This window comes from Polistes dominula, unplaced genomic scaffold (genome assembly GCF_049000335.1).
Source record: "Polistes dominula isolate Pdom_NZ unplaced genomic scaffold, Pdom_raw_medaka contig_23, whole genome shotgun sequence".
Taxonomy (NCBI): domain Eukaryota; kingdom Metazoa; phylum Arthropoda; class Insecta; order Hymenoptera; family Vespidae; genus Polistes; species Polistes dominula.
In genome coordinates, this window is record NW_028300963.1 from 3,983,864 (window position 1) to 4,011,131 (window position 27,268).

The window sequence follows — 27,268 nt, forward strand, 5'->3', positions numbered from 1 at the left end:
TCCTTTTTATCTATGCAATAATTATTTGACTTATTATTTTCTATATTATACATTTGCGAAAGTAATATTTAAGTGATAACGATCGTCGAAATAGTTCTATTAGATCGTTTATCGATATCGAACATGCTTGCAATTATTAGCCAAAATATCGATTATATAATCGTTTTTTTAAAGAATTTCAATAAAATGTATCCAACGCGATAAAGGATTTTTCATTCGATCATAATGTAGCCTGCAATATTTGGACTAAAAAACGATAATGGGGCACCAAATTATGCAACTAAATGCGATAGTTTAAGGATAAAATCTACGGAAATATAATTTAGTTTCTACGCCGACGTTCAAACGCTCCCTCCGTCGAAAGTATTCGATCGGTTACTGCGCATGCGTCGACCAATTCCTAGTAGCGCGGATCGGCCAACCAATAGAATAAGAGGAATGACGACACTAACAACCAATTAGAGAAGAGAATGGTGACGACATTGCTATTAATAGCGACGATGAGTCATGGGATAAAAGCCAGTACCTTTGGTTAGTTCTTCACAAGTAGTCGAAACGTCGCGTGATACAGAGTGCGTTACGTTTACTATCAACAACTCCCCTATAGGCGTGACACGCGTCCTAACACGTAGCAATTGCGTATCTACCATTTTCCTTCTTCTTTCTTTCTGCCTTTGCTGTCTCTCCCTCTTATCCTCTCTCCCTTCTTTTTTACTCTTTTGACATAGCACGCAGCTAAGAGTGATTCATCCTCTTGTGTACTCTGTTGCTCTGATCGGCGGCTTTTAAGTTGTCAATCGAGCAACGAGAAAAACGCGCACGTACAATTTAATCCACGTTCGACGTATCGTTGGAAAAAAAAGGAGACGACAAAAAGTCTGGTAGCGGGAAGGAGTAGAGAGCAACGCCTGTGGTTAAACATCAACCGCATACGTGAACTGAATTTATTGATATTGTCTGCAATAATCATTTGCTACTAGTATAGTATTGTTCTTTGGTGCAGCATATTCTTGCATTAGAGACAAATAAAAAGGCAAGAAGAAAATAAAAGTGAAATAACTGTTGGTTATGTAATTTTGTCCTTGAGATAGGATCGAAGAAAAAAGAAAGAAAACCGTCGTCGGAGAAAACGATAACGGGTAATAACGGGCGATAACGGGCAATAACGGGCAGGCGGCGACTTTCCTTCACCAACCGGATTTGCCCTCGTCCTTGCGACTCGCGTACTATTCCGTCGGGAGGAAGAACGCGTCCTGAATTTCCAATTGATCGGAACGCATTGCCTACAAATCGTCGACGACGAGAAGGGTGCGTGCGTGCCTTGGCCGAAAGTTGAAGGAACAAAAGAAGAGAAGGAGAGGGAAAGAACGACCACAAGCGTCCGAAAGTAAGCAAGCAAGCAAGCAAGCCAGTCGGAGATCAGAGCGCACCCAGGAGTGAGAACGGGGAAAGAGGGGGAGTGGAAGGACTTCCTCGGCAACCTTCGAATTGTTATCGACGAAAAACCGTTTCGTGGCACCGATGGTACGAAATCTGACAATGGATCAAACATTTTACGAGGACGCTTCGAGCGTTTATGGTGTTGTTAATCGTGAAAACAATATGAATCAACCTAAACGTAATCTTACATTGGATTTAAACAGTTGTCAGAGACAAGGACAACAACAAACTAAAAGACCAAGATTAGGTCCCTTGCCGACGACTTTGAACAACGTAGCACCGATTTTGAGCTCTCCGGATTTGAATATGTTGAAACTCGGATCGCCAGAATTGGAAAAGTTGATAATTGAACAGCAGGATGGTAACGGGAGTATCGTTGCATCATTGCCAACACCAACTGCTCAAATACTTTTTCCAAAAACTGTTACGGAAGCTCAAGAACTTTATGCTCGAGGCTTTGTCGATGCTTTAAACGAGTTACACCATTCGGATAGTTCACAAGAACCCAGTAGCTTGCACGGTGCTACATATACAACTTTGGAGCCACCCGGTAGCGTGCAAAGCGTCGGCACGGAATCCTCGGTTAGTCAAGGACTCATGCAAATAAAGGACGAACCGCAAACGGTACCAAGCGTTTCCAGTTCCCCGCCTATGTCACCGATAGACATGGAGAATCAAGAAAGGATCAAACTTGAAAGGAAAAGGCAACGGAATCGCGTGGCCGCCTCCAAATGTCGCAGACGCAAACTCGAACGTATATCCAGGCTGGAGGACAAGGTGAAAATTCTCAAGGGCGAAAACAGCGAATTGAGCACAGTAGTCCATAAACTCAAGGAACACGTTTGTCAACTTAAGGAACAGGTGATGGATCACGTTCATTCTGGCTGTCAAATTATGACCATTTCGGGCCAGTTTTGAAAATTGGATTGTTTATTATGATTAAATGAGAGGTTATCGTAAAACCGCAGAAAGTTTCGTGGAACGAATTAAAAAAATATCATTGATTTTTTTATACACTGGGTAGTAGTTCGGTCTCGAAAAATTCCTTCGATTCTTTTTTCTTTTTTTTTTTTTTATTATTATTATTATATTCCATCTCATTTCTTTCATAGAATTTTAAACGAGATAAGGACACGTGCCGTATCAAGAATTCTTTTTATTTCTTTCTACATTACCTACATACAAAAACACACACATACACATGCATACACAACAAAACATAATACAGTATAGGTGATTTTCTTGCTTTAAAACTTCTTTTTCTTTCTTCTCTTCTATGTTAGTCATTTATCAATGGACAATGACGAATGAAAAATAGGATAAAACGTGTCAAACAGATGATTCTGCGCTCTATTGACTATTAACGTAACGAATCGAAGGACGCAAAAGAATGCTAGAGAGAGAAATGCTTTTTATATTTTCGATTTCTTTTGTAAAAAGTAAAAAAAAAGAAGAAGAAGAAAAAGAAAAGAGTCACCCGTTATATATCGAAACGCATAAACTTGTTAAGACTTGTTAGTGAATCGAGATGCGATATAACCGAGAAGGAGAAACGTGTGCACGTGGGTTAATGCGTCCTTGAATGAATGTATCTCTGTGTATTATGATGAGTGTATGTGTGTATGTGTGTGTGTGTTGTTTGTGTGCGAACACAAAGCTGCTAAAAGATAAAAAAGAAACTAACAATATAAGTATCTACCTCTGCTCGCTAAAAGGATATATAATATACGACGTGTGGTATTAAGCATTTACAAGCCGCTTTTTCTCAGAATGGACAACAACAACTGACCAACAATTTTAATTTGTTTACTTCTACGTATAAATATATATGTAATATTTTTCTTTTATTTTCCTTTATTTTTTTTATTTTTTTTTTTTATTATCTTTTATCTTATCTTTTAAGATCTCTTTTAACGACTAATGTTCTGTTTTAATGACTATACATATATACATACATACATATATATATATATATATATTTTGTTTCTTTTCATTCAGAATTATTATTACTAATTACTCGTGAAGTATTATTATTACCGTTTGTACATTTTATTATTACTCCATTTTCTTTTATTATCTGTCTGTTGTATCTAGTCTTATGTTTCATGGGACAAAATTTGGAAATTTACACTACAATATAAAATATTCAAAAAAAAAAATATATATATCTATATATATATATATGTAGTGATTAATATGAAATGAATATGAAATATATATGTATAAATATATATATACATATGCGAGTATGTATAGCAATTATTATTGTATTGTTGAGGTGCTTAATGGAAACAACAATCAATACAGTATTGTCCCTTTAAATTTATTCATTGATATTTTATTCCACCCTATTAAAATGAAATTATTTTGCGAAAACGTCTATATTATACATTTATTATATATATATGTTAATTGTGAAAGAAGAAGTAATGTATAAAATATTTTGTCATATTTTAACTAATGTGTAAAAATGATTACAAATGGTGTGCCTTGTATACGTTAAAATGCGTCGCGAGGAATTTTTAACATTACAAAGATCGTCCATATATGAGCCTTTCAGTGCACACATCGATTAACCCCATAAAACCAAAAGTTGAGAAATGCGATGAAATAATGTATATTTTTGTATTACTTATTATTCAATGGCCAAACAAATGTTGCCATTTAATGGTGTTAATTTTTATTATTCAGGAAAGTTATGACTATACCAAGTGCTTTCACACTTAAATTTAAGATTTTTCAAAAAGTGGATTTAATCGATGTGTTCACTGAACGGCTCATATATCTATATCTATATATATATATATATATATACATACACATATACATATGCTTTTTATTTTTTCAACCTATGCCTTTGGATTAGATTGTAATTTGTAAATCGATCGATAATATTGGCTTATTGTAATAAAAAACAACAAATATTATATAATATATCTAACAATAGATTTACGGATATATTTTATTTATTAATTTGTAATGATTTACAAAGATTATTATTTTATATGAAGAGTTGAGTAAAAGGAAGTAAATTTAATATTTACATATATTTTCATTATGTAATTAAAAACGACAACACATGTATGTTTATGAAAAAAAGAATATTTCATTTTTAAAGGAATATTGTGAGTTCAAATTAGCTCAGTCTGTAAATCTAATGTTAAGGAAGAAAAAAGAAAAAAAGAAAGAAACATGAAATGCGAGAAAGAAAATGAAAAAAAAAAAGAACGCTCAATGCCAAATTTCTCATATTTTAGTAAATAATACACGTTGACAATTTTTATTAACAATTATATGTATAGAGACTTGTAAATTGTATAAATCTCTTGATGACGATGGTGTTGTGTAGTTGTCAACGATGGACCCAACGATGACGAAGAAAAGCGGATAGGACAAATTTATTAAGTTAATTATAACATGTGATCCAGTTAGTAAGTTTAAAAATTAAAAAATAAACAAAAAAAAAGAATAAAAAATAAACAACATTTAGAATTTATAGCGGTATTGGTGCTTAGAAGACGATTATCGCCGTGCGAGCACGCGTAGATATACGATTTGTAGAAAATAACGCTTTTATATATATACACATATATATATTGTATCAACATTATACATTGTATATATGTTGAAACAAAGCTAAAGTCTTTTTTTACGAATAATTTTATTTTTGAATGAAATACAATGAAAATAAAATTTTATTTATATTCAATTGAATTGTTTTTTTTTTCTTTTTTACATTTTATCAACATACCTTTTTCTCTTTTATTGCCAATATATATATATATATATATATATATATATATATATATATATATATATATATATATATATATATATATATATTTATCAAAGAATTTTCATTTTAATCATTTTTTCAAATCTATAGTCAAAAATATCAATTAAAATGTCAATTATAATAAAAAATATAAAATGTTTACTTGCATTGTAAAGAATTGATAATAATATTGTTGTTATATTTTTCTCAAGTAACTTAAGTTATTTTTATTTACAGTTAACAGAAATTTTCAAAATACGTTAATCACAAAAAATACTTGAATTTATTATATATATCATTTATAGAAGTAAATTATAAAGACACAATATATAATATATTTATCTAAACAAATTACTATACGAATTCTTGTCCACCCCTTTATTTTTCTTACCACTTATTTGTTTTATATAATAGTTTTAATTTGAATGTATCATTTGTCTTGAATTAATTAACAAGAGGATTGTTCGTGGTAAGGCATATTAAAAAAATTATATATTTAAATTATATATTAATTCCAAATGCGATTACAAAGATTAATTTATTAATGCGAATAAATTATTATTATAATATATTAAAAATAATAAAAATATAATAATTATATTATTAATATATATTATATGTATTACTATATTAATATTAATAAATAATGTTAATAAATATAATTAATATTAATAATATTATAATATGATATTATTAATTAATATTTTATTAATTAATATTATATTAATAATAATATATATAATATATTTTATATATAATATATATATATACTATATCTATATATAATAATAATAATAATAATAATAATAAAAGGATGACAAGAATTGCAAAGTAAGTAAAACAATTTTAAACGATGAATTGCAATTTGATTACAAAGAATAGAAAAAACAAAATTCAATCTAGCTAATGAACAGAGAAATCAAATATACGATTAATTTTCTATTCTACAACGAATAAATTTTATTAGATTTTTAAAAAATGTCATTTTTAATTTGCAAATTTTTTATCAAATTTTCATACGAGTTATTATTACTCTTTGTTAATTAATTATAAGAATTATTATTAAAAGCCAAATAATAGGAACTATTTATTGTTTTATTAACTTCAACGAAATTGCACATAAATAATTCTCTCTCTCTCTCTCTCTCTCTCTCTCTCACAAACACACATACACACACACATACGATTTATCGTAAACTATAACAGCGTAAAATGGTGAGATCAATATTTGATTTAAAATTCTAATTGATTTGTTTTTTTTCTAAATACACGTCACGTTAAAGCATATCACGGTGTCAATGCATAATTACATCAAACAATATATAAATTATTGCCACAAGGAAAATAATAAATAAAATATTACATTTAACAACAAAATACGTAATATATCGAAGTAGTCTACAAATTTTAGGAAAAGATCATTTTTATTTAACTCTCATTTATTTACATTGATGTGAAAAAATTCGGATGGTTGTTTAATTGGACTCGAGGTTGAACAAGAAATGTATTATTATTATTTATATGATTTCGTTTATGCTATGATTCCTAAAATAAGATTTTCTATATATGTATGTATACGTGTATATATATATTAGATCGAGTTACAAATAACTTCCATTTTTTATGAGACAAACAATGGCGTTTTTGCGACTGATAAAAGTGCAAGACACCTTTCATGGAGCTTTTTTTTGGAACTCTTTACAATTGTTGAACGTATCTAATTGGATTTTGTTCCAATATTACCTTCAAAAGGTTCATCAAAGTCGGAAATACTCTCCTGCACTCGGGTTCATCTTTTAAGATCGTATCTTTAGAACGAAATTTGACAAACCAATTTCTGACTGCCCCATCAGTTAACAGTCCTGTACTGTATACGCTGTATATTTTTTCAGTTGCTACTTTAATGCTAATTGCCTTGTTTCAATTCCTAAAGCAATTACATGTCGATTATGCACTTTTTACTATCCAATTACAGTGGTTAAGAAAAACGGTTAAATATAACATTGAACTGCATAAAAATGTTGACAGAAAATTAACTGAATCCTCATCTATAGAGTGATATTGAAAATCCGTTTGTTTCGGTGACTTATAATAGGTAAATACGAAAAATAGATTCTACGGAAGTTACTTATGACTCGATCGAATATATATATATCTATTCTTTTTTTTTTTTGGTAATATCATCCGCATACCACGTAATAAGAGTATTTATTATCTAAGAAAGTGAATAAATGCAAGATAAGTAAAACGAGGAATGTTAAGATCAAAGTTATTAAAGATAAAAGATTAAAAAAAAAGTGAGATAATTGTTCTTCAAATTTACAATATGTGTTTTCACTAATAATTGATCTGTATTTCAAAATATCGTGAAAAAGAAAAGAAAGGAGGAAAAAAATAAAAAAAAAAACATATCAAAGATATTCATCATCCATCTAACTTATAATAAACACAATCGTACTTTTAACTTGAAAATATGAATTCCTTTGTTTAATTTATTATCTACGCATAGTTTACAACTAACAGTAAGTTGATTGTGTTTTTTTTTCTTTTGTTTTTGTTTGTTTGTTTGTTTGTTTTTTTTCATTTTATATATCAAATCAATTTACACGATTTTGATTGAAAATAATAAGTAATATTGCTAATTACAATCTGATATTTCCCGATATAATTTGTTGATATAATTCGGGTGTAACTTCGACGTATCCTTTATCAGATCTAAAATACAATTTATCTTGAATCTTATTCGGATCGAATCCCTCCCTTTGAAGATTTATTTTTTTCAATTTAAACGTCGTAGTCATTTCTATTTCTTTAACAATCCTTAAGAAAATTGGTCTAGCGTAAGAAGGCAAAGCTTTGTCCAAACCTTCGGCAAGTGCTTTAAAATCAATTAAATTTTCTGGATCAACTATCGCTGCCATACCAGCTTTTCCTTCCAATCCTGGTATCTATTTTTAATAATAATATAAATATAATTGTGATTACTTTTATATTAATTAAAGATTAATAAATTTAATGACATATCAAATGTATATGTATGTGTATTTTCAAAATGGCAAACCTGTACTCCATAAACGATTGCGTCTCTGTACCCAACAACATTACTAATAACACCTTCTACCTCAGCAGTAGCTACATTTTCACCTTTCCATCTAAAAGTGTCACCTGTTCTATCCTTGAAGTAAAAGTATCCAAGTTCATCTTGTACTAGAATATCACCTAACAATAAAACACAAATATATAAATATAATATATTATTTACTATTATGTATATGAATATACTATCAAATGATACAATGTTACTGCTAACCTGTAAGAAAAGCTTTGTCACCCTTGCAAAATACATTTTCAACAATTTTCTTTTGCGATGCTTCTTTATCCAAATATCCATTAAATTCTCTTACAGCATGTCCTTGTTTTATCAATCCTACGAGCATACCTGGCTCGTCTAAAAAAAAAAAAAATATAAACATTTAATGTTTTCAAATGTTAACATCATTATTTCATAAATTTGAATAATTCAATATACTAATACATACTTATTTCAGTTCGTATGCAAAATCCGTCTTTACCCCTTATCGGTTCGGACGTATCAGGATTAACACGAATCAGAGCAATTGGATGCAGAAATTTCGGTAAGAACGATGGAACAAAACCAATTGCACCAACTTGATTGTCAATGTTAACTGTGTATGAATATAAAATTAAGTTAATTAAAAATAAAAATGTAACAAAAAAAGATCATTTTAATAGAAAATAATTAATTACTCATATTAGCGTTGCCTTCGCTAGATCCATAAACTTCAGAAACTTGTTTTATGTTAAAACGATCAACGAATTGTTGCCAAATTTGTGGCTTCATACCATTTCCGACCACAAGTCTTATCGAATGAGCAGTGTCTTCCGGTCTTGGCGGAGCTTTTATTAAATATCGACACATTTCACCGATATATTGTGCTAACTGAAAACAAAAAAAAGAGTTATGAGTTATATATATATATTTATTTATTATATACTAATACTATACTAATTACTATAATAATTTATAATATTAATATAATATAATTATATAATATATATATATAATAAATAATAATAATAAATAAAAAATAATTAAAAATAAAATAATTATAATTAATTTGAATAATATAATAGTATATATATACTATATATTATAGTAATAATAATATATTATATTATATATATAGTATATATTTAAATATATATTGTCGTAACACTTACAGTGCATTTATATTTGATACAATCGTCCCAATAAGCACTGACAGAAAATTTATTTCTCAAAACACTTGGAATACCTTTTGCAAGTGCACAACCCGTTCCTATTATTCCACCAGACATATGATATAATGGTGTAGAATTATAGAAAATATCATAATTAGCCTTCAATCCTAACATATGATAAGTTGCCGTTATGACGAGTAAGTATCTGTTAATTAAAAAGATTCAATTAGACATTTTTATTTTATATCTAATAATATAAATAAAAAAGAAAAAAAGTTACATATTATTTTTATCATTATTATTATTTTGTTTAAACTAAAGAAGTTATAAATTTTCTCGATAGTAAAAGCTTTTAAAAGTTAATATATAGACAATGAGACTTCGTCATGTAAAGCAACTAGATCTGCATTAATCTGATTTGCAAGCAGTTATATGGCTTCTATGACAAGATTATGAATAGTTTATTATACTCGGTATGAGTGCATCTATGATCTATGTACTATGCATCAAATACATTCATGTACGATATATAAAATACATATATGTATATGTATAAACTAATGAATAACAATTAAATGAAATAAATTATACCTCGAATTTGGTATAATGGCTACTTTGGGTAAACCAGTTGTACCACTGGTATATATATACAACAAATTATCTTTAAAACCAGGCTCATTATCAACCTCTGGTTCTTTAGTACTAGCATCTGCTAATAATTTATCCAAATCTGTAACATCTTTGTTAGTTTCTTTGATATTAGCACCGTGTTTATATTTGGTTATTCCTTTAAGAGTATCTGAAATTTCATCGATTGCTGAAACAAACAAACAAAACAATGAATTTTGTCAAATTAAATCTTTAATTTTAAATAGATATGGAATATTTTCATTTAATTTATTGGATTGGCAAGAAAGTTATTTCGGTTTTCTAATGTGAAATATTACTTTCTTGCCAACCCAATAATATTATAATATATAATAATATATATATTATATTATATTATCTAACATATTATTATATTATTATATTATTTTTATATATTATATTATTAATTATATAATATATATAAATATTATAATATGATATATAATATATTTACTTATTACCGAAATTACATTCTTGTTAACCCAATATATCATATCATTTAAATATGTTTTTTTTTTTTATTAATTTACCTGAAGAAAATTCATCGCTATAAATGATGCACTTAACTTTGGCTACATTCAAACAATGAGTTAAACATTGTTGACGTAAATTAGTATTAATCAAAGCCGATATAACTCCTAATTTTCCTAATCCAAGCCAAGTTGCGACAAATTCTGGCCTGTTATTCATCATCAAAGCTACGGCATCACCTTTAACATATCCAGCTTCTTTAAAAATATTTGCTATTTTATTACTGTACTTGTCGATCTGTAAATATATTAATAAACTCATAATTGCACGAACTTTTTCATTATTTATTTATTTAAAACAACAAAGTACTTTGAATTATGAACATTGAACAAGTTTTTATTCAAGATTCGATCTTTCAAATATTTCATTAATATTAATTATTATTATTTTGGAATATATTTTTATACTTACTTCTTCGTTTGTCCAAGTACGATCTTCAAAATAAAAACATGGTTTGTCCGGATAAAGGCGTGCACGTTTTCGAAAAATCTTAATAACCGTCGTATTATTTTTAGCAAAACTTCTTATATCTATTTCAGCCATTACATACCGATAAATAAATCTGTTAGAAAAAAATCAACAACAACAACAATAAAATGTACAGATAATTAAGTGATATCACAATCATTGAAATTAATAATTATACTAAATATTGGGTTGTTCGGAAAGTCAAACTTTCGTTTTTCTTTTGTAAAAATGAAGACACAATTTTTACTTCGAAGTTAAACCTTAAGCCTTTCAAGTGGGCATAAACAGTTGAATTTGATTAATTTAAATCATTCACTGATCTCACGTGTTTTTGTATCTTTTTATTTGTCGGTTTGCATCAACTAATGCGCTTTATTGCGTATGGAATTATGTCGAAATTACTTTCTGAACAATCCAACAATTTATTAAATAATATAGTATATATATTATACTCTATAGTAATATATTATACTAATTTGTACTATACTATACTATACTGTACTATATTGTACTATAGTAATATATTATACTATATATTAAATAATACAGTATAATATATAGTATTATATATATATATATATATATATAAGTTATATATAGTATATAACTAATATTATACTATATAATATATTATATAATTATACTATATATTATATATTATTTAATATTATATATTTAATATAGTATATATATATATATTATTATTATTATTATTATTATTATTATTATTATTATTATTATTATTATTATTATTATTATTATTAATATTAATAGGCAACTGTAGGGCAACTGAAATACAGATAGCCCTCCTACAACACATCTTATAACACGATTTCCTTTCAAAAAAAACCTTTATACAACACTGTACTTTTACAGCCGCTGCGAGGCTTGCCGTCTTAAAAATACAGTGTTGTGGAAAGTATTTTTTTTTTTCATCTCCATGGCCTATAAACAAAAGTTTTTGGCTCATGGCTCTAAGTCTCATACAACACGGTTTCACACAACACTGCATTTTCTAAGAACCTTTTTACCTTTATAATGCGTTTATTATATAACATATTAATTCTTATACGAACGAAATATCTTCTACTTTTTCTACGATGAAATATGCTTAAATATTTATTATAATACACGTCAGCATACGACAGGTAGGTATACGTTAATCGACCACATTTACTGTTTTTTTTTCCCCTCTCTCTCTCTCTCTTACGAGACTATTTTGTACAATTTATCCTAGTAACACAAAATAGATATTGAATCACTTTTTAATATTAAATACACATGTATTCAATATTTTTCAATATTTTGTGCTACTAGGGGGAGGGGGGGGGTATTTTCTTCTAAAATTTCACTTTACATTTTTATACAATTACACTTTCCTATTTACTTTATTTTATAAATATTATTATATGAAATTTTATTTGCTATTTTCTAAAATATAAAATCAAATGTGCCCATAATTATGAAAATGGTCTAAGTCATGTATCTCTTATTTCGAGATATTTAAAGATTTATATTTGAACACTATATGAATTCTACACAATATTGAAATAACAAACATTATTAACTAACGATTCATTTTTGACAATATCGTGAAAATTACATTGAATTTATTTAGTTTAAAATGATGTGGTGCGTAATAACTGATAAACTAATTTTTTTTTTTAATTTTAACTTAAACCACTTTCATAATTATGGGCACAAATGTAGAGATGTACCCCCATCATAACATATGAAAATGGACTTTCAATCTTTTAGAACAATTTAATCTTTATTGTGTTTGAAGATATTTCATTTAATCTCTCTCTTGTGTTTCAAAATATTTACTTTAGAATATGAATAAATTCTATGTATTTTTAAGATAACAAGCAGTATCTAATGATTCACAATTTTTTTTTCTTTCTTTTTTTTTTTTTATTTGAACTTATAAACAACTTTATACTTATCAGGAGTAATTGTATAAGATTAATTCTATACACACTATTATATATATATATATATATATATACATACTACACGATAAGAATGTATACTATAAACTGATAATGAATAAGTATATGTAAAAAAAAGAAGAAAAAAATCATTAAAAAACATTGATTTATATACGTAATAAATGTTGGAAAAAAAAAGAAAGAAAACACAGGTCATTGGGAAAAATAGCCTTTGGAACTTTGTCTTATGTCACATTATTTCCAATTAAATGAAATCGCTCTTTGTTTAAGAAACTAAAAATATCTTATTATATCTCTCTCTCTCTCTCTCTCTCTCTCTCTCTTCCTCTTTAAAGTTCACAATACTATTTTCTCGAATGTTCGAACATAATGTATATGATATATAATTTTTTTTTTATACAGTAATAATTTAATAATTATATTAGTAAAAAGAATAAAGATTTATTTATATATGTGTGTACGTATATATATATAGATATATACACATATATTATACATGTGTATATATATGTATATATAAGTAAATACGTATGTATATATAAGAAAATTGGCTTTTATAAATCTATGCGACTTCACAGGCATGTCGCATTAAAACTTTGGATCGATAATATACATACAAGTTGAAATGGCGAGACCACGAGAACGACGACGATGCATTTTACCGATAATACTTGAAAATGACTTTTTTTCTTTTTTTTTTTTTTTGACTATAATTATAAATTTAAAACGTTTACGTTTATCCCTTAATTTAGTTCATTTAATTTAATCTCCCTGACAGAAATAAGAAGCAGAAGAAGAAGACAGAGAAAGAGTGGAAGACAAAACAGAAGAGAAATGGAAAGAGGGTGAAAAGGAAACAACGATTGTACTTTAAAAAAAGTAAAAAAAAAAAAACCCCCCAAAAAAGATAAGATAAGATAAGATAAGAAAAAAAGAAAACTAAGAAGATAGTTATACACTTACATGATGTCCCTTGGCAGTGTCTTCAAAATAATGTAAATCTTTCGATGACATTTACAAATTAATGTTATAAGGGCACAGGCTAATAAAACTTGAGCGATTCTTCCTAAAAATCCAATTCTTGCTGTTAAACCAGTTGCTATTAATCCGACAATAGCAAAAACAAGAAGAAACTTAATGTCCATTTTCTTTTCTTTTCTTTTTCTTTTCCTTTTCTTTTTCCTTTTCTTTAACTGGGTCACAAACTTGAACGAAAAGCGTATGCAGTTGTACTATTGCGAAACACGCTTTGCCGTCTTCTTTAAAAGCTACTGTGCATCGATGCTACATCAACGCCATTAAAGTGGAGGGTTTCGAAACTACTACAATGACCTTTAGTCAAGGGGTGTTTCTTACTTGGCGACACCTATACCACCTGACTCATGTTAACCATTTTTCCCCTAGTGTTGTTTTCTTTTATTCATTGTTATTTCATTTTAAATTCTTTTCAGATGCTGTATAACTGTATACGCTGAACGCCCCGGGGTCTGAACAGACTTCGCACGTTCCAGGTGCCCACTTTAAAGTCCCTTCTAATTATATTATATTATATTATTCTTAATCTCTGAATGGAATTTTTTCTTTTACTAAGATTGAGATAGCGTATTCAAAAAAAAAAAAATAAAAAAAAATAAATATAGGGCTTATCGTCTACATATTATGCGACATCATGCACTCTAGAACTGTAGCTTGAGAAATAAACAACCTAGTTTTTACACGACATATTAGTATATTACATACCTAGGGCGGTAAAGTAAGAAATGTCTCAGAGCACATTTAATTGTTATCCGAGGCGAAGCCGAGGTCAATTAAACATATAATATATATATATATAGCATATATAACAATATATAACCATATAATATAAACCATATCCTTATTGTATATATATATATATATATATATATATATACAATACAAATTTTTGTAGGAAATTAACTGCTGTATAAAAATGGTGTCTTATGTTTCGGCGATTAAATTAAGCGTTCAAAAGATATTCATCATCAAACTTTCATGTGTACTGATTTTTGTCCCAGCAAAAAAAAGCAACCCATTTTTCCGTGGCACTTGAAAAAAAAAAAAGTCATTTTTTTGACCCACCCTAATATATATATAATATATATAATATAGTTTATTATATATATAATAAACCATTTTTTTTTAAATAAAATCTTTGTTCTCCTATTATGACACAGATATATTCTTTTGTTATATATCTAATCTATAGATTAAAATGATAATAAGAGAAAAAAAGTCTCCCCTCTCCTGCTGTATATATCCTTTTTTCCCATATATTCGTATATTCACTATTTCTATATTCTCATTCTGCTAATGCATAAGAAATGTTTGAAATCGATTGCATTGGGCATCTGTTGTTGTTTGATTTTAATCAATCAGTGATAATAAAGAATATAATTATATTGATTACGTACTTAAAATAGAAAATTTTTATTCTAAAAAGTAACAAGTAACAATTAAAAGTTGTCATCACATTATAATCTGCCGTAAATATACACCATATATAAATACACCCCATCGTAAGAAATATTTTATAAATAAATGCTAGTACTGCTATTCAGGATAAAAAAATAATAGACCTTAATAAGGTCACTTTGATAAGCTATTGATACGCTTTTGAGGTTGTTTTTTTCTTTTTTTTTTGATAAATTGTATTTTTTCATTCAAATTAAATTGCTATATACAAATATAAATAAGCAAAAATGTCTCTCTTTCTCTCTCTCTCTTTCTCATTCTCATTCTCTTCTCTAAATTTAGGAAGAACAAGAGTGATTTGTTTAACGTTCTCCCCATTTGTGCGGAAAATAATAAATAGAAAGATTTATTACAGTCAAAATGCACTCATTGTTGTAGCATATATAGAAGAGCATTTACACACTTTGCAGATAATATTTCATTCAACAAGCTAGAGATGTTTAATATCATTTGTTCAAATAATTTTATAATTTAATTTTTCCTTCTTGAATTTGATCAAATATTTCATTCGTTAACTCTTGATATCCTAATTTTGAATCCAAATAATACAATTTATCTTGTATTCTTTTGGGATCATAACCGTCATCTTGTAAATCCTTTTTTTTTAATTTAAATGTACCTAAAAAAATATAACACAAATTTATATATTATCAAAAAAATATTTCTAATATTAATATTAATATGACTATTAATGATATTATTTATTATTTACCCGTGAGATCAACTTTCGACAATATTCGAAGAAACAGAGGCCTGGCATAGAATGGTAATTGATCTTTAATATCGGCTGATAATTGTTTTAGATTTAACGTATTATTTTGATCACAAATTGCAGCCATACCAGCTCTTCCTTCTGAACCATGAACCTAAATAATGATTGATATTTTTATGAAAAATTGACAGGAACAACATAAAAACATGAAAAATATTATTAGTCGAATTACCTCAACACCGTAAACTATACAATCATTATAGTTTATTAAATTACTAATGATAGCCTCAACTTCGGACGTTGAAACATTTTCTCCTTTCCATCTAAACGTATCTCCCGTTCTATCTTTGAAATAAAGATAACCTAATTCGTCTGATATCAGAATATCACCTGAAATCATGCAATTGAAAAGAAATATTTTCTATCGTTAAAACATTAAATGTTGAAATGTAATAATAATAATAATAATAATAAAAAAAAGAAATATACCAGATAAAAAGGCAGAGTCACCCTTAGTGAAAACATCTCGTACAATTTTGTTATCAGATGCTTTCTTATCCACGTATCCCAAAAATGCTCTACTCGGGTTGTTAGGTATTATTTTTCCAATAAAAACACCAGGTTCGTCTAAATGAACAAAAAGAGAAAGGAAATAAATATAATAAGAAATGAAATAAATAAAGTATAAACAATTAAGACAACCGTTTTGAATGAAAAGCAGTTAAATCCAAACAATCCACATATTACTTGCCACGATATTTTCTAAAAATTCAAAATAATACAAAATATAATAGCACATTCGATTGATTATCCTTAATAAAATCAAACTTACTAGGTTCACAAACTTGACACAATCCTTTAGCATTTCTTATTGGTTCGCCTTCTTCATTAACTTTAATAATAGATATTGGATATGCCGATGGAGCGATTCGTGACATGAATCCTATAGCTCCAACAGTATTATCGATGTTTACTAAAAAATACGAATATTGATAAATGATATTGTTTTTTAACAATAATTTTGTCTTCAAATATAAAATGTCTTCAGTCACGTTTATCCAATTAGATTTTCTCTTACCGATATTTGCATTACCCTCGGTCGCACCATAAAATTCAACAATTTGAGGTATATTAAATCGTTCTACAAATTGACGCCATATTTGTGGTCTAAGTCCATTACCAAATATCATTCGAAGATTGTGTTGTTTGTCTTCGGGTCTAGCTGGTACTGCCAAAATGTAACGACACATTTCACCTATGTACTGTGCAATCTGTAAAATAAAATCAAAGAAGAAGAAGAAGTTATATCCCCATTCGTTACAAACACGAACATTCTTTCATTAGATTTCTTTTTATAATAATAATAATAATAATAATAATAATAATAACGTTGTTATATTTATTACCGTGCATTTATATTTGATGCAATCGTTGAAATAAGCACTGGCAGAAAATTTCTTTCTAATCACAACGGTATTTCCGTGTAATAGAGCTTGACCCATTGTCATGACACCACCTGCGGTATGATATAAAGGTAACGGCGTATAGAATATGTCAGATGATTTCATATTAGCTACAATATTAATTCCACTAGCGATGAATATAAATCTGTGAAATAATATTAAAGATTTATCGATTAATAACTTTCTCCTAACAATAATTGTTTGAATAATTATTATTTAATAAAACATACGTTTAGGGGTGGGGGCTGGGGGGATATATAATTATTTGTATTAATCTCACCTTGAATTAGTTATGAAAGCAGCTTTAGGAAGACCAGTTGTTCCACTAGTATAAATATACAATAAATTATCATGATAGGATATTTTGTCTTGCTGTACTGGCGGCAATGTAGAAACTTCCGATAAAATATTCGTTAGATTTTTTGCTTTCAAATGCGTAGATTCAGTCATTATCTCAGTTCCATATTTATAAAGTGCCACATTAGCATTGAGCGAGCTAGCAATATCCGCAACGACTACAAAGTATTAATAATTATGATATTATAGTTAGTAATTTCACAATAAAAAACAGATTACTTTTGATAAATTCTTATTAATATTTTGTTGTTGTACCTTCTGTAAATTCACAACTATAAATTAATGCTTGACAATTGGCAACATCGATGCTATGTAAGAGAGACAATTTTTTCAGATTAATATTAATCAATGACGTTATTACGCCTATTTTACTCAAACCAAGCCAAATTCCAACAAAATCAGGCCGATTTTCCAACATCAATGCCACCACATCTCCTTTCCGATAACCATGATTTTTAAAGGTAGTTGCTACTTTATTACTAAAATCTTCCAACTGTTAATAACAAATACGATTAATATTAATTTAATATAAATAACGAATAAAAATAATATATTTCTAATTTGATTATCCAACGTTAACTTACTTGCTGAAACGTCCATTCTTGATCTTCAAATATAATGCATACTTTGTTCGGATGCCGAGCAACGTGTTGTCGAAATATATCGACAACACTTCTATTATTTTTTTCATGACCACGAATTAACCAAAGAAGTTTAAGAAATCTTTGTAAAGCTCTGAAAAAAAAACAAATAATAATAATAATAATAATAATAATAATAATGTAATAAAAAAAAACATTAAACACATTTGTATAATTTTAGTCGTATCGATAAAAAAAAAACTGACCGATCGTTCAATAGCAAACATTGTTTTGCTGAATAATTATTATTCTTTATTTAACAATAATTATCATCACGTTTTATATAATATTATAAATAGGTGAAAAAAAGTAACGCTCGAGTAACGTGCATTAGAAGAATAAAAGCGTTGGAAAAAACTGAAGAAAATTATAAGAAGATGGAGGGGTAGAAAAAATACGGTAAGAGTAGGAATTAATATCGGTAATAATATTATAAAAAAAAAGCTTCTAACGTTCGATTGAATTCAATCCTACTCGATTGCTTAAGTAATTCTCACGTTTCCGAACATTTCCATAGAAGAATCTCAAACTCGTTGCTAAATGTAAATGATACGCGTTATTATGTGACATTATTAGAAAAATATCCACAATATCTGAACAATGTTATTAAACGGTTAATTGTTTAATAAATTTTATATTAATATACGAATTTCCAATATCAAAATTAGATGTTTCATTAACTTTGTTAAAATCATATAAACCGTTGGGTTGACCGATCAGAGAATAACCGGGAGAGAAGTAACTGGTTAACGGTAGACCAAGCATCATAAAAGAAAGAAGAAACAAGTTGTATGATGAAGTTCGTATGAATACGGGAAAGGATTTTGTGTGGTTGAATACTTTGCAATATGACAAATAAATAATTTTTTTTTTTTTTTTAATGAAACGAATAGAATAAAATTAAAAGCAATGAAATCACAAAACTATAAATGACGCGCAGGTGAACAAACAACGGACGTGACAAGCATATCGTTAACTACTAATAATAAATGCTAAAAGATTATTTTGAAAGTAAACTATGAGAGGAATATTTGATTTTCAAGTAGACAAAATGAATGGTCCAAAGTTTTTCAATTATATTCCAAATTATTTACGTAATTTCTTGTTTTTTTTTTTCTTTTTTTTATATCAATTATTACGTATAACAAGTTCTCAACTTGTAGTTTTATAATAACAGAACAAATAAAATAACAAATTAATAATGCTAAAGTAGAAAAAAAAAACAAGGTTGAAACAACAACAAAAAACGATTGCTCTTTAAAATCAAGCATTGGCGAACGAACGAACATATATAAGTATACAATAGCGTGCGTATAATAAATAAAAAAAAAAGTAATAGGATAACGATGACGATGATTTACTTACTTGGAATCACGAGGTATTGTACGAAAGAAAACATAGAACCATTTTAGACGACCTCCGGCAACGAAGTATGCAACAATTACAACGACAAAAAGTTGAAGAAGAAACATGTGACCGATGTAAAGAGTCAAAAAGGCCAATAAAGCAGCGACAAATGTTATTAACAACATAACTAGGATTAGTTGTCGAAGAAAACGTTTGATTCTTTGACAACGGTTTGTTGTTGTTGTTGTTGATGCTGCTGCTGCTGTTGCAGTTCTACATTCGCCACGTGTCGTTTTGTCGTCTTCTTCCAATGTATCTTTTTTATTACTGGATAACGTAACAACGTCCACCAATTCTGCTTGTTTTTCTTCTTCCTCTTTCTCCTCACCAAGATTGACTATCACCTGGTTTATATTCTGAACTGAATGTACTGATGTGGTTGCTGCTGTCATCGGCGTTGACTGGGATCGGTTCAATGATTCCCCTACTCTTCTATGGACCTTGCCCCTCTCTACATCCTGCAATATGAGAAAGCAATGTTTCTTTTTCTTTTTTTTTGTCTTGTTTTCTTCTTCCTCTTCCTCTTATTCTTATTCTATACTTCTTTTTCTTCTTCTTCTTTTTTCTCTTCTCTTCCCTTCTCTTCTCTATTTATTATCTATTTCTCTTCTCCCCCACCTCCATTTTCACCATCTTATCTATTCCTTTATCCCCCGTTTCTTTTTCACTACATGTTTACAGGTTTTTTTTTCTTCCCATAAATTTACATGCTCGTTTTGAAGATATTGACTTTTATAAATGACTTTCTTTGAATTATTTCTATAAATATATATATAATTCTTTCTAGTTGTTTATTAATATATACATTTGTCACGTGACTGCAAAAGGACGGAATTTTTTTTTCATGTTAATTTTTTTGCCTAACCAAAAAAAACGTTAATATTTTTTTTTCTTTTTTTTTAGTTATCTGTTTCTTAATTCCAATAATTATCATGTATCATTCTATATTCTATTTTATTCTGTTTTTATTTTTGGTTCCTTTTAATAAATATAATAGTATAACGTATACTTTATACATAATTTATATCATTCGCATACCATTAACGTTTCATTTATCATTCTTGAATATGTATATACACATAGTTTAATATAGTTTTAAGAATTCTCAAAATAGAGCTCTTCCTATATGTTGTTTTTCACATTTTGTATTTAATGAATGTACGTATTCTGAAATCTACAAAGACAATCGATATACTTTGAACTTCCATATATTTGAATAAATTACATTCGCATATTTGAAGAAACGGGAAATCGTAAATCCACATATATATATATATACATATATATATATATATATATATATATATATATATATGTACATATATATAAAGAAAGAGAGAAAGTAACATAAGAGAAAGTTAAAAAGAAAGACACGCGTTATGGGTTACTTAAAGTTCTGTTATATGTTATCAATAATTTGATAATGTTTCACATTTTCTCTACATTTAAATAAAATATATTTCATTTTTACATATTTTTATATATACCATTGTAAAATTGTTAAGAGAAATAACTGGTATAAATTTCTACAGACAAAAAGATAAGAAAAGAAAAGAAAAGAAAAGAAAAGAAAAAGAAAAAGAAAATGTCAAACGTAATTTGCTGGTAAAATAATATTTCATGTCTTTGCATGCAAATTTTCTTATAAATACTTCTTCAACTAACGTTAAATATCACGATGTTGTTTCGTAATTAGTCAATCAAAGCTTATTTATGGCTGTTAAGCAGTTCATCTACACATATACACACACACATATATATATATATATATATATATATATAGGGTGATTCTTGGAACGGAGGCGGGTAATAACTTTTTTTAAAATAATCATAGAAAAAAATAATAAAGGGAAAAAGTTCAATGGCACAACAAATGTCAACTTTTTATGAGCTTACTTTTTTTGAAAATGCATCGATGCACCCGCTAAATGCAGTTGCACTTTTTTTTTTAAATGGAACTTTATATTTTTCTTTACACTATTCGATTTCTTTTTTTTTTTTTTATTTATTCTGCGTTAAAAAGTATTAAGTGAAGTTCATCGAAATGTCAATAGTAGTTTACGAGATATTTGATGTTTTATATCAGTAATGTATTTTATTACAATAAATGTTCGAATGTTTTTTCCATTTCATTCGATACAATTAGGTATGCGCACATTCTATTGCACTTTTTTTACATTTTTCATTACATTTTTTTAATTAAACGAAGTAAAGTCATAGAAAGTTGACATTTGTTGTGCCATAGAACTTTTCCCTTTATGATTTTTTTCTATTGTTATTTAACAAAAAATTATTACCCGCCTCCGTTCCAAGAATCACCCTATATGTGTAGTGAAATATTTATCTTGAGCATACATTTGAATACAAAATGTAAATTGAATAGAATTAATTACAAAATTCTACTTATTTTCTTCTATTCAAAATTATTATTATTATTTTTTTTTCCATTCAAGATTATTATTTTGTAATAATATTATTTTTATTTGATATTGCGTAAGTGAGTCTGAAAAAAAAAAGGAAAAAAGATTAGAAATAGAATAAGGTAAATATTTTCGATAAATGCGTACTTGCTTGTTCGTCTTATGTTAGTTTTAATTATCAAAATGATCGTGAATAGTAATATATCCAGTTGATGGCGTTAAAAGTTTTATTATAATTAACACGATATTTATCGTTTCACGCACGTCCCATCAATTTAATTCCTTATTATCATTTTCTATTGTAAATATTCGCATAATTAACAATTGTCCTCGACTAACGAGTATTTATATAACGGGGCATAGTTCAGTTTTTTTTTGTCATTCATACAGAAGTTTATTTGTTATACGTTTCTTTCTTTTTCTGTTATATATAAATATATATAAATTTTTTAATAACAATTATATATATATATATTTATTAATAATTATATTTTTTATATTTTTTTATTTTTTATTTTTTATATTTTATATATAATTATATATATATACAATTAATAAAATTGTATTTGTATTATAATTGTAAAATATATATATATATATATATATATATATATATATATATATATATATATATATATATATATATATTATTGTAAATATATAATAATTATATATATAATTATATAATAAATAATATAATAATAATATAATATATATAATATAATTATTATATTATATTTTTATTATTATTATATTATTATATATATTATTATTATTATTATAATTAATATATTATTATTAATATATATATATATATATATTCTTTTTCTTTACATTTATTATATTTATATTATATTTATATTTTTATATTTTGCAATCTTATATATATATATATATATATATATATATATATATATATATATATATGCTAGTAAAAAAAAAAAAAAAAATATGAAAAAACTATATTTAAAATTTGGACAATATTTTTTACACGTTTTTCTTTTTTTTTTAGGAATTATCAAGTTTTCAAATAAAAATTTTAATATAATTCCATTACAATTATTTTATAAAATATAAACTATGAGAAAGAAACATTTAATATTAAAGTCACATAATATCTAATATTATTATCTTGTTTTTTGTTTTTAAATTATTATTATCACAATAATTCACACTAATAACTCAATGTAATGTTAACAAAAAAAGTACAAATGACATTTGAATTTATAACATTTAAATTTCAATAAGTATTCATACTATTAACTGAGTATAATTTATGAATATAATTAACAGAATGAAATTTATCTGAAAAAAAAAAAAAAAGAAAATGAAGATACTTTTTACTATATTTTACTTCTAAATAACAGGAAAAATAATTGACGTCACGGTATTAGTTTATTTCTTAGAAACACTATCAAGGAAAGGTTAATTTAACATAAATAACAGTATATCAATAAAAAACATTATACAAGCAAAAGTGTACTTTCAATTAACATAACCAATAAGTACGTAATAATATTCTTGATTTTTTTTTTATCACTAAAATAACTCACTTAAGTAATTTTGCATCATTAATTGCAATAACATTTATATGAATCAAATCTCTTGCACACAAAGTTAATAATATATTTAAAAAGTAGAATTTAAAACAATCATAATGAAATAGTATATATATATACATATATATATATATATACATATATATATATATATATATATATATATATGTACACACATAAGTTTATTTGTTTACATATTACTACAAATTTGACATAAACACAAAATAAACTATAAGTTAACCTACATATACAAGCGTTGAATGGAGATACTACACCATTATCACAGAAAACAGTATGCCCTAGTTTCACAAACAACAATTCTTCTACATTAAACCGTTATTCGTCAAACTGAGCTGTATATTTACTGAATGATGACATATCATTTATTAATAATAAAATATAAAACTGTACTCTTTCTCTCTCATAGAATGCCGAAATGTGACAAACGACAAATTTAGTTTTATTAATCTGCCACTAGATGGTGTTAGAAAATAACATTTGGTTTAATTACCAAAAAAAAAAACATGATTTATTGGAAAAGTGATATGAACGACAGATTAAGAAATATTTAATGTTTTTCATTATACGATTAATTAGATTAATTCGTTGATAAATTTAAAAAATAATGAAAAATTTTTAACGCGTTTTATAAATTATCTGATTGTATATATATGTAAAAATGATATTCTTTATGAAAAAATAATAAGGTCGAGAAAGTAAATAATATGAAAAGTTGTAGCATATCTCCTTTAATCCGCTTTCATCTCTTGAGAGAAAATCTAGAAAATCTTCGACACCACGTTGTCCTCCTTGTTAATTGGAGAATATACCTGTGGCTTTCTTTTCTTCCTTTCTCTAACGGATTTTAACAAATCATATCCGTTTTCTAACGATTTACAATATAAACGATACGATTTATTAACAAATTATCATTCGAAGAAAGTATATGTAAGATAACATTTGTGCTCAAGCATAAATGTATATAAATATATTTATTTATAAAACTTTTGAAAAAAAAATATACTTACTTATTTCTTTTTCTTGTAAGTATTTTATATACGTGAGATTTAAATCATATCAAAAATGTTACTGTCATTAACGATACGATTATAGTTAAGCGAGTTTTTGGATAATAAACAAGACTACTGTATTTATTATTATAAAATTATGTTAAATTATGTAGAATTATGTGTGTATGAGTTAAAATAAATTACAAGTTTTTTTTTTTTGAGAAATTCCTTTTGAAATAAAACAAATGGATTTTAAAAATCTCCTATGAAAACTTTTGATCCTTCTTGTGTATATATATACAAATAAAATACAAATCAAATATAAAAATATAAAAATATATATATATATATATATATATTTATTTATTTATTTATTTATATTTATATTTTATTATTTATTTATTTATATTATATTTATATTTATTTATATTTATATTGTATGTAAAATATGCGTACACTTTGCTAGATATAAATATTCATCGAATAAAGTTTATAATTATATAACTTTATATAAAATATATATATGTAAATATTTATATATATATATATATATATACAATTATTTGAACGTAACTAGTAATAAAACTTTTGTTCTTTTATTGTTTATCATTTTATATTATGAAACATCAAAAGTGAATATATAATCCTAATACTTACGCGAATTTTATCATCGATCGTGTTCGATACTATCGGTGCTACATGATTCCCATTTCCAACGTTATTGGTAGACATCTTAGAAATTATATTATTTGACAAAATTGATCCTCTTGAAGAAGAAGAATAAGAAGAAGAAAAAGAGAAAAATATAAAACATGCACACTAATTAATTATCAAAAATACAAAACCGATTTAACAAGCTCATAAACATGTAATAATCGATAACTTCTTATTAACGAAAATAATCAATACCATCGCACTTATGGATTGATATTTGATATTAGATTTTTTTTTTACACCGTTAATTTAAAAAACGCCAAAAATAAAAAAAAAATAAAACAAAAAAAAACAACGCAAAAATCCTTTGGAGATTTAGAATATATTTGTAAAAAAAAAATTATCAATGTATTAACACTAATATTCTTCCATTTGAATAATTTCATTCCATTGCCCTCTTGCACTCACGTATATGATGTTTTCTTTTTTTTTCATTCAGTTTTAATACAAAAATATATAATTATATTTTGCTTTTTTTATTCTTTTTTCATGAACCACGTTAATTGGTCTTTATGTTGTTGATTTGTTCTCATTATTATTATTATTTTTTTAACTGTTCGTGTGTGGAATGTTTAGAAAAAAAACGAATAGATAGAGAGAGAGAGAGAGAGAGAGAAAAAAACAAAACAAAAAAATATAAATTAAAAAGGAAGAAAAGAAGTTAAAAAAAAAAACGAAAAAGAAGAAGAAGAACTAAAAATAGATCAAAATACAAAAAGGTACAAAAGATAAAACCGATAAATGAAAAATTTTACTAAATATGGACCGATATATATATTGTTACGAATATACGTGTATCGACTGTAAATCGTCAAGCAGTAGACTAAAGAGAAAGAGAGCTCTTACTTCGACCTACCTTGGCTGAGTATACAACAGATCTCCCTCCTCCATTTTATATTCGTGACATTAATATTCTTGCATATTTTTATACCTTACAGTTATTTCCTATTATTATCTCACATGCACTAATATATTTATGAAAAATGGTACGTACACATAATATATTATATGTATAAATTATATAATTATATTTAAACTAATATTTTCAAATCAATCAAAGAAATTCTAAGCTTCTGTAAATTGTATATACATATTATATATATATATATATACATATATATAGTGCGAATACAAACACATAGAGAAAGAGCGTATTTACATTCCTGAATTAATGTGGTGTTTCCAATGGAAATTTTGCACATATTTAAACACTAAGTCGTCATTTGTTTACCTTTCTCATGCCTCTTAATGTCGGGCGGGAGAACAAAATGTAAATTCGAGATAATCAATGCGAATTTTTTAAATATGGATACAATAAATCTACTAAAAAGTCAAATATAAATTAAATTTATATTGATTCTTTGCCCTTAAGCGATATAGTTTGATACGTTCACACAAAATTCATGAATTCGAGTTTCACTTATTGCAAATATTAC

The 27,268-nt window shown here is 26.4% G+C and overlaps 3 protein-coding genes across 5 annotated transcripts; 1 reads left to right on the forward strand and 2 right to left on the reverse strand.

Annotated features, from left to right (window-relative positions):
• Positions 1-58: 58 nt before the first annotated feature.
• Positions 59-5,149, forward strand: LOC107065716 (transcription factor Jun). Its single transcript, XM_015319644.2, has one exon. It carries the CDS (start codon positions 1,522-1,524, stop codon positions 2,356-2,358), a length of 837 nt encoding a protein of 278 aa, XP_015175130.1. The 5' UTR covers positions 59-1,521; the 3' UTR covers positions 2,359-5,149.
• Positions 5,150-6,289: 1,140 nt separating this feature from the next.
• On the reverse strand, positions 6,290-14,831 carry LOC107065646 (long-chain fatty acid transport protein 4). The gene is made up of 10 exons (XM_015319534.2): positions 14,020-14,831; positions 11,048-11,198; positions 10,636-10,873; positions 10,049-10,274; positions 9,458-9,662; positions 8,984-9,176; positions 8,755-8,901; positions 8,526-8,663; positions 8,277-8,434; positions 6,290-8,163 (listed from the first exon to the last, which is right to left on the reverse strand). The coding sequence occupies exons 1-10, from the start codon at positions 14,199-14,201 to the stop codon at positions 7,858-7,860; spliced, it is 1,944 nt and encodes a 647-aa protein (XP_015175020.2). The 5' UTR covers positions 14,202-14,831; the 3' UTR covers positions 6,290-7,857.
• Positions 14,832-15,480: 649 nt separating this feature from the next.
• On the reverse strand, positions 15,481-26,379 carry Fatp1 (Fatty acid transport protein 1). Of its 3 annotated transcripts, none has more exons than XM_015319529.2 (12): positions 25,776-26,379; positions 20,088-20,587; positions 18,666-18,816; positions 18,337-18,574; positions 18,005-18,239; positions 17,668-17,869; positions 17,340-17,532; positions 17,094-17,234; positions 16,751-16,888; positions 16,494-16,651; positions 16,262-16,415; positions 15,481-16,168 (listed from the first exon to the last, which is right to left on the reverse strand). In XM_015319529.2, exons 1-12 carry the CDS (start codon positions 25,848-25,850, stop codon positions 16,014-16,016), a joined length of 2,340 nt encoding a protein of 779 aa, XP_015175015.2. In that variant the 5' UTR covers positions 25,851-26,379; the 3' UTR covers positions 15,481-16,013. The 3 variants fall into 3 exon arrangements, with proteins under 3 accessions (XP_015175015.2, XP_015175016.2, XP_015175017.2); XM_015319530.2 differs by lacking the exon at positions 25,776-26,379 and adding an exon at positions 24,384-24,566; XM_015319531.2 differs by lacking the exon at positions 25,776-26,379 and adding an exon at positions 24,354-24,565.
• Between the last annotated feature and the right edge of the window lie 889 nt (positions 26,380-27,268).

Bases quoted from the DNA above. Each gene is read 5' to 3' on its own strand.
- LOC107065716 (XM_015319644.2), top strand. From the start codon at position 1,522: ATGGTACGAAATCTGACAATGGATCAAACATTTTACGAGGACGCTTCG.
- LOC107065646 (XM_015319534.2), bottom strand. From the start codon at position 14,201: ATGGACATTAAGTTTCTTCTTGTTTTTGCTATTGTCGGATTAATAGCA. The intron at 8,435-8,525 runs GTTAGCAGTAAC...TTTTATTGTTAG, and splicing joins TGACAAAGCTTTTCTTACAG to GTGATATTCTAGTACAAGAT. The intron at 8,164-8,276 runs GTTTGCCATTTT...TATTAAAAATAG, and splicing joins CAATCGTTTATGGAGTACAG to ATACCAGGATTGGAAGGAAA.
- Fatp1 (XM_015319529.2), bottom strand. From the start codon at position 25,850: ATGTCTACCAATAACGTTGGAAATGGGAATCATGTAGCACCGATAGTA. The intron at 17,870-18,004 runs GTGAGATTAATA...ATTATTTCACAG, and splicing joins GCTTTCATAACTAATTCAAG to ATTTATATTCATCGCTAGTG. The intron at 17,235-17,339 runs GTAAGAGAAAAT...CGTATTTTTTAG, and splicing joins CGAGGGTAATGCAAATATCG to TAAACATCGATAATACTGTT.